The 8,814-nt window shown below is 44.4% G+C and overlaps 1 protein-coding gene across 1 annotated transcript in view; it reads left to right on the top strand.

Moving 5' to 3' along the window:
* Positions 1-350: 350 nt before the first annotated feature.
* itga5 (integrin, alpha 5 (fibronectin receptor, alpha polypeptide)) overlaps positions 351-8,814 on the top strand; it is a 33,979-nt gene continuing 25,515 nt past the window's right edge. The window contains exon 1 of the mRNA XM_051424680.1: positions 351-774. Within this exon, the coding sequence (XP_051280640.1) occupies positions 566-774 (209 nt within the window). The 5' untranslated portion in view covers positions 351-565. The remainder of the gene's footprint in view (positions 775-8,814) is intronic.

Raw genomic sequence — 8,814 nt, 5'->3', positions numbered from 1 at the left:
TGGTTGGAAATCAGAAGTTTCATTGACCTTCCTATCACCTAGTGCTGACGGTAACTTCAGTCTCAAAAGCTCAAGATAACTGTGAGATAAGGAATAAGGATAATCGAAAGGAGGATTTTTGACCCATTGTTCTTTTGGCCAATAATCTTGGTGTGACTGATAAGAAAGCCTCTGAAGTCAAAAGCCCAAGTGGCCACATCTATACCGCATTGGTAAACATATACTCAAAGATAGTGGATGAGAAGCCCCCCTTCAAGATTTTTAAGGGAATCACAGGCTCCTCCTCTTCCAAACTTTGTCACGGGTGTGGGAACTCCCTGCTTCATGTATCATGAGTAGGTGAGCAGAGAAGGCGTGGGCCCGGAGAGAGGCAGAGAGAGGAGTGAGGACGCTGAGAGGAGCTGACGGAGCATTAATGAGATACTGGCCGGTTAGAGTTATAGGGATGCAGTTTTAGCCATATTCCACCGCTGTTTTCAGGCTTGATCTACGGACTTGAAAGCGCCAAAACTGGGACAGTTTTGCTGTTTAAGACTAACTTTAGTGGATTAATTTATTCCAAAAAATGGGCTTGGAACGATTTCGCGTAAAGACGCCGGGGATGGTAGCGCTTCTCGCACGCTCACTCCTTTGTATCATCGGGCTATTACTCACTTTTTCTCAGCCTATCTGCGAGGCGTTCAACTTGGACGTGGAGAACCCAGCTGTGTACAGCGGACCGAAAGGAAGCTACTTCGGATACGCTGTTGACTTTTATTTGGCTGATTCTTCCAGGTGAGTTTTTTTTTTTTGACAGAAATAATCTTTTTTTTTCTTATTGTTTTATAGTCAAAATAGAATATGGTGCGTTTCAGCTACAAGATCCGGTACAGAGTCGGAAACATTTGTTTATAATTTTTTGTGGGTACTTCACAATACCCAGATGTACACAAATATGTTGCGTGCAAACTTTCCATCGGACTATATCTATATCGCAGGTTTTTGCCAAACTTCAGAACATTTACAGCTCCCATGTTGAAGTTACAGGGCAAGTCTCCAATAGGAAATACGCAATTCATTTGTTGGATGTTGTTTTGGCTCTGACATTAGATCTGGGTTTTGTGTATATACTGTGATCTCTGGGCGCATGCTTTACGCACAGCGCACACGCCCTCAGTGTGCACACAACTCACTGTTATTGAATATATTTAGGAAACTGGACTGTTGGAAATTAATCCTGGATTAAATCCAAGATAATGCTAATCTAAAAGAGTGGCTATTTCATTATAAAAAAAGAATGACTAGGGTGACTCCAAAAGGTTTTGGTCTTTGCCAAACAAAGACCAAATCCTTTTGGAGTCACCCTAATCTTATTGCCCTCAAAATGACATTTAATTCTGACCTTTTAATCTGCTCTCGCCTTTAAACGCTACAAAAAGCCTGTTAGCTGTAACCTTTAGCAATCACATCTTACTGGCCTGAAATGCTGATGCTTATTGAGATGCTTCCTGGCTCAGTGGGGATGTGATCCCTGTGACACCCAGCACACTGTGATTGTCTCAGCATTCTTCCTTAAGAGATTTTGGCATCAGTCATTTTGAGGGTCTTAAACTCATGCATACATTCCTGTGGTCAGGTCTAATTCCCCACTAGTATGAGGAGAAAATAATAGTGTGGTACATCCTGACTGTCTTAGGAGCATGTAGCCCTTATATCAACTGGGATGGAGCAAAACGCAATGCATGGGTTAATTTAGCTGCTGACAGACCTGCATTTGGGTTTCTACCCATTCTGTACATTTTGGTGAGCCTTGGACCCAACCCTGTAATCGTAATAATCATTAACAAAAGGTTATGCAGCCGCAGTCAAGGTTTCACTCAGACTTCCTGGCTGAGTCTGTGTCTGCTGAGCACCAGCGTTGTCTCGGCCCACTGTTCAACCAGCCAGCATGCTGGGATTTCAGAAAGGGCTTTGTGCCGAGTGGGCCGCCAGCAACAGCTCTAGTTTCCGTGTTTCTCCTCCCCACTTCCCTGGACGGCAGACACTCAGACATGGGGAGATTTCCCCCCTCTTTCCCTGGCCTTCGCCGTCTCTTTAAAAGCCTGCTGCTATTGGTCTTCATTTCTCTGCCTGGGAAGCAAGGGCTTCAGGAGAGCGGTATGATTTAGGATGTGAAGCATGGACCCAACATCCCCCTCCCTGCTTCCTCCTATGCTGATGTCATTCTGCAGGGCTTTTTAATTCATCCATCCTCTAGACCTTCCCCCCACTGTCTAGCCTCTCTCCTCGTCTCATTAAGTGTGAGACAGAGTGGACGTCGTCTTACTGATGACTTAATCTGAACTTTTCTACAGTTGAGAGACGCCATGCTTATGGAGGAGAAGATGAGACAATGGGTTGTATGTGCAGGGCAGGAATAACGTTTAAGTGTAGCTTCCTACAAGACAGTGCCCTGTAATTTTCCTGTGGATGATATGTATTCAAAAGTCAAATGTCAAACAAAACACAGTTCAAGAGAGCAGATTTAAGACCATGAGTCACTGCTTTATCGACACACCACATGTATCTGGCACTTTTCATTCACAGTTTCTTAGAAGTCGACACATCAAAACATCTGTAGAGTCATGGAACAAGTTTCTGTTATCTCTTTTTTGACGTCACATCTTCATCGCCCACACTTTGGAGACATTAGGAGAGGGGGAGCTGGAATCCCAGGGTGAGGTCAGTTGAGGGTTGCACAGGGAGTTTCTTCTTGTCAGGATGAGCTGCTGTTAGCCTGGCTCCAACTTTATGAGTCAGATTGTTGCTGCTTTTGAAGAACTCCTCCACTGGTTAGACTACAGCGGTGCACTAGTGGAAATTAGACTGATGGCAGATATACTATAGTACTATAGTTGCAGAGACAAGGGAGGAAGTTAGTTCTCCCATTCTCCATAATTGCCCCTGTCAGGCCTATAAACACAAAGGCTTACTTTCTCCTACTTTGACGCTCATCCTTGACAACGAGCTTATATTATGCGGGGCTGTCATGCCCTTCGGCCTGGTGTAATAAAATTAAGTTTGGACACTGGCTGACAGCCCACCATGGAAGAATGCCTGAGGATAGAGTCTGAACTGTGTGTGACTGCTCTTGTCAGATACACACAGGAAGGCCAAAAGGATATGTGTGTGTATGTTATTTCATGTTGGGTGAAGATGGACTCTTCACTTGGTTGCCAATCCCCACCCACGCCACTCCCTTTACATGATGGGTTGGACGTCTAAGAGCTCACTCTCTCCTCAAACACTCTTACTTTCTCTGGTGCCTGGCAGGGATAAGGGAGTGGATCATACTGAGATAGAAGAAGTCAAAGGTCAGGGGCTGTAAATAATAACAGACCTGTCCTGGAGTGTATGAAAGTACGAGACAGCTCCTGGTGCCTGTCCTCAAGTGAATTGATGTTGGAAGTTTAAAGAAACATTAATTTTGAACACCTTTTTGGGCTTTTTCCAACAGCACCAAGTGGGATTATAATGTCATTAAAAAGCTATGTTCAATGATGGAGGAGCCTCTGATGGAGATAGTAATATGTTCCAGTCCATGCATGTGTTTCAGTGACCTGTCGGTGATGTGCATTAGCTCATGGATGGTTTGACCATGACGAGCACACAGCTGAGGTCAGCCGGTCCATGTAAGTCACTCTCCTGCAGTTTACCTTCTCAACCGGGGTTAGAGTTGAACTAATATTGACATTGGACCGGGGTCTCTTTTGGCCACTAAAGAAGCAATGTTTTCTCTGTCTACACCGAGGTCCCTCTCCATATAGGATCAGTCTTATTTCTGTTATTGTTTTCATTGGTGTCCTTTTCTATGGACTTGTTTCTAAATCAAACCAGTAAGTGTTTGAGCTGTAGGAGTACAGCTTGTATATTTGGGCTGCCAGGTTTTTCTTCATCCAGGTTCTTGTCGTTGAGTGCAGACAATGGGGCCCTTTGTCCGACGGCAGAAAATGTTTACTGTTTTCCATTGGAGGAGTTTTCCCTATGACTCATTTCTTTCTTAATTTATTGGCCTTCTGAATAGCTGCTTTAATTTTCTATTGTCAAAGTTTGTATGCACCTATGATAATCAGGCCAGGAGGCTGGGAACATTAGTGTCTATTGCTGTAAAGGTCAGTTGGGATATACTTAGCATGTCTACTCCGCAGTCTGTCTCAAACATAAAGTGCCTGTCTAGCTTTAACTGGTCTGTTGGTAAAAGGGGCTTTAAATAATGAGCCTGTGTGTTTCACTGGAAAAAGATGTCGGTGTGGATGGTGACGATAGGTTTAAAGGACCCGTGGACCCTGCTGTCACGTCTGCTGTATTGGGTCGGGAATGCCCCGAGGACGTCATGTCTCCTTCGAATGGAGTTAGCCATTGGTCAGGGTCGTCCTGACTCATACTTTGCTGGATCTAATCTCTCACTGCCAGCAGGTCTGGTTTGTTTTAACCCCAGGGCACTAAATGACTCACATCTTGCTAACTTGATAAAAGCTATTCTTTATTTAGCAAAAAGCGAATGACGCCATCATCCACTCGTGTGCTATGAATTTCTGCTGGCTGAAATTCAAATTAGCATAAGAACTCATATTTGAGATGGAAATGAGATGTAACCTCTGGCCATTACTGTCTCTGGATGTGTGTGTGCATTTGTATGTATGCATATGTGTGGGTGCTGCTCGGGTTGGGGGTGCACAGACAAAGTGTTTCAACAGCTGCTTCACCCCCCCCACCCCCCCATCACCACGTTTCATACAACAGCCTCTCTATCCTGAGGTGAGAGGACTGGACCCCCTGACGTGGGCATTGTGGAGAGGTGTGAACCACCAACAGTTAAACTCCCTGCAGGAACATTTTAGGGCAGTTGGACTGTGAAAGGGGAGGGAGTGTTATATTTGGGGGTGGGCAACAGTTTGCTATGAGAACATGCATAAGCTTGAGTACGCTGATTTTTATGTTTTTATAAGTAGCAGGATGTGTCAAATTTCTCACTTGCCACTTGTGAAATGCTGTTTTCCATGGTTGGTCATTTTAACAGCTGCTGGTTTACACACATTAAGTGTAAAAGCACCATAAGGATGGTATAATACAGTCACAGAATGATTGCTGCTTGCTGAAAGGTCGGAATTAAAAACAACAATTGCTAAATCAGCTTGGTGTCGACTTGCTGATGCAGTTACCAGGCTAGTAACTCCTATCCAGCTGCAGAGCAGCGTAAAATCATCAAGTCTAAACTATGAATTCAAATTGCCTTTGGATGTCCACACGTTTCTCCTGTGTGACAATAAACAACATTGTTGGGCTGCCTTGGCTAACAGCACTTGTAATTTGCAGACCACCTGTTGCCCAACACTATTATCCTTTTGAGGATACCAAGGAAATGGTTTTGTGGTGATAGTGGGCTCAGATCCTCGACAGACTGGACTGTTTATCTGATCAACGCTGGTTGGTGCGGTTTCAGATCTCAATTGCTCCTTTTCAAGCTCATCCTAGGATATGGAAATGTCTATTTCATTGTTATGAAAGACTTTACTTGCTGCAGGGCTGTAGAGCAACATCCTGATCTTTTATCTGGTTCTCCGACTACAGACCATCTGACCTTTAACAAAAAATGTGGCTTCTGCACAGCACAGTAGACTCTCTGTAGTCAGCACACGCCATCTCAGCAGGAACTGCTACTCTCATCATCTTCAGGCTCCTGGACAGCAGCTCTGAGAACATGTGTGTATGTGGTGTGTGAGTAGACGATCGTCCATATGGCAGACGGAAGGACTCAAACAGCTTCTGTCTGGCCTTGGCTCTGAGAGGACGCAACACTATTCTTATGGCTCCATGTGGTCTAGAATAAGTCATCACACACAACTTCTGCTTTCCTTTTCTGTCATTAAGCTGATCTCACTCTCTCACCCACGTATGCTTTGAAAATAGAGTTATTGCTATAGGATGACATCATACAATAATTTATTAATTCACTGAACATGTGAACTGACTGTCAAGCTCCATATTTCCACTCTCATTGATCTGTTTAATTATGTGGGTAAAGTGATTCTCCAGAGTCGAAGGGGTAAAGATTTTTGTTGTATTTTAGCATGCTCCATTCCTGCACTGCGGGAGCGAGAGCAGTGAAGGTCAAGTGCTGCCTCTGGCTCAAATCAGGTCACTGCCTGAAGTTCTTTTACTGATATGGAACCACTCCAGTGTTTAAGCATGTGTTGATAGCCTGGTGTAAACTCAATGGGTCACTGTACATTTTTTACTTAGGTGTTGCTGAGTTTGAAGGCCAGTCCTCCCACCCCACCCGTTCCCTTTGCGTCTGTGCCATAGCGTTCGTTGAGCCGTGTTTATGACTGCAGATGGTGACTGCAGCCGGCACTGGCAAGCTTAACAAATGTGATTGTGTTTTTTTTTTCTCTCCTTCTTCTATCTTAAAGCGGTCATAATGGTGTTCAAGTGACATCAGCTCTGCAGCTGGGTGGAAGACAATTAAATGTGGAATGGAGGGAAAATGTTTGGGCTAAAGGGGTGGGGGGGTAACAGGGGAATTTGCCCTGTGACAACCTCCTTCTGTAACCTCATCATAGACCTTATTAGCAATGGCTATGCAGAATAGTGTCACATCAGCAAGTTCCAGCACTCTGCATCACCCCTAATTTCTCAACCCCACATAAAATAGTGGTCACAGTCTGGCAATTATGGTGTGGCGAGAGATTTTTTGTAGGACGTCCTCTGATTGCTTGAGCTTCAAATGAGACAAACCCAGTTCTCGCTTACAGTGAAGCCGTTGTTTACGCATTCCTCACTTGCAGCCCAAATCACTTAGAGTAGTTTAATTAATGCGTAATTGTCAGCTGGGTGGTGGAGGTCATTAGTGGCTGCTGTGTGGCAGCTGGTGGGGTTGACTATGCTAGACATGGCGAAGCCGCTAATGCTTTTCATCTGCTTACTCCCCCACTAGGACATTGCTCAAGTCTGTCTCTTGTGAAATGGATTTGCTATTTGTCCATAGCAACATGAAACTGACAAATGAGCAAGTGAAGATTGGTTTAATTCTCCGGTAGCCAAAACATTTCAGTGACCATCACTAAAGACTGGTCATGGCTTTTCAGATGTATCCTGAGCCATGCCTGCTGTGATCCCTATCAAAACTGTGATGGTGCTGCTTTTAATCCCTCTGCGAACAGTTCTTTGTCTAGACCCACTTTAGCCACAGTGGCTTGGACGCAACCCGATGAGTCTGTCCTTCAACTGAACAGCTGAGGATTGCTGGCTCCCGACCAATTACTTATATTTGCATACCCATCCCAAGAGCCAGTCATACACTCCACCTAGTTTTACAAAGGAATTTGTAATGCAGCACTCAGCCGACTGCAGTTAGAGCTTCATTAAATGCTAATGATACAAAAGCTCTACCTTTTCAGCTCACAGCTTGCAGATAAGGTGTAGGGTGGGGGAGATGCCAGTTTAGAACTAGACTGATCTTCTCCAGATAAAGACTCATTAAATGCTAATTCTTTCTAATTTACAGCACTTTCAGATTGCTATCAAACTGTGTTTGTGTGTGTGTGTGTGTCTGCACATCTGCATATATCTGTGTAAGGTAGTGAAAACTCGCTTCAACTGCCAACTTGCTGATTAAAGCGTGATCTGCTTGTTTTGTTATTTCCTGTATTTTTTGCCTTTGAAAACCCGCCATGGCCAAATATGGCTGGATTCAATTCAGATCTGATTCAACAAAAGATGCTGAGACTTCCAATTTCCTTGGCCTCGTTACTATGTACATTTTCCCCCAGTGGTGCTGTGTACTGCATACATGTGCTTACACTCAGATTATTCCTGGAAGGTTCCTGCCATAGAAACATCAGCGGATCTCTGTTCTGCTCTGTCTGTTCCGAAACTTTTACAGCCTTATTTTTCAACACAGGTAATCATTCTTACAGTTAATCTTTTGTTGTGTCTGCTCGCAGGTGGTTGCACTGCACTTCAGAACAGATTAACAGAGTGTGTTCTGCTAGTGTTAAATATTTACTGACTGCTTGCATATGCGTCAGAGAGAGGGAGATCCTCAGCTGTCTCATCGTGAGAATCCCGGACCAGGAAGCCTCTCTGTGATTTAGATTACTGTACAGGTGGAGCCCTGCTGCTCTACTGGGATATTCCTGCGTCTGCATATGCGGTCAGAAACTGTTTCTCTGCTCTCCAAGTTGGACTGGTTTGTTTCTTTTTCTCTCTTCCAACACAAACCAGGAGTTTCTGCTCCACATTTGGAATTGGCATTGTACTGTATCTCTTTTGAGGTATTAAGACCACAGTAAGGGTGAGATATTAAACTCATAACTTCTGCTCTCCTACAGTTGTGTGTTTTCAAAACCATAGATGCTGAAATGATTTTAAAGCTTTGTGCTGACCACCAACACACCCTGGCCCACTTCTGTTAGATTTTTTCCATACGCCATCCCATAACTTTCTGCGTTTCGTCATGAGGTAATAGATAGGTTCAGTGGGATTAATTATCATGGATCACAAGGCCCTGTAATATTGCACGGTTTAACTGCTTTTTGAGTCATGCTGGCTCCCCATCTTCCTCTGGACCCTGCTGAGTAGTTACCCTTGGGGGAAGGATGCTGAGTTTAGCCAAAATGTAAACGTTCATGCACTACTGGAAGATCTGGGTCAGGAAAGGGTGTGCTCTTCCTGTTTTGGAGCCCCCTAGACACTGTCTGGTCTCAATGGTCCCATGCCTCCTTTACCCACATCAATGCCTGTGATGCTTGTCGGGTCAAATGGGTCTAGAATGAGGTAATGGCTACGCCATCC

Source organism: Dicentrarchus labrax, unplaced genomic scaffold, assembly GCF_905237075.1.
Source record: "Dicentrarchus labrax unplaced genomic scaffold, dlabrax2021, whole genome shotgun sequence".
NCBI classification, from domain to species: domain Eukaryota; kingdom Metazoa; phylum Chordata; class Actinopteri; family Moronidae; genus Dicentrarchus; species Dicentrarchus labrax.
The sequence above is the reverse complement of the archived record's forward strand: the minus strand, read 5'-3'. Positions and strand labels throughout refer to the sequence as shown.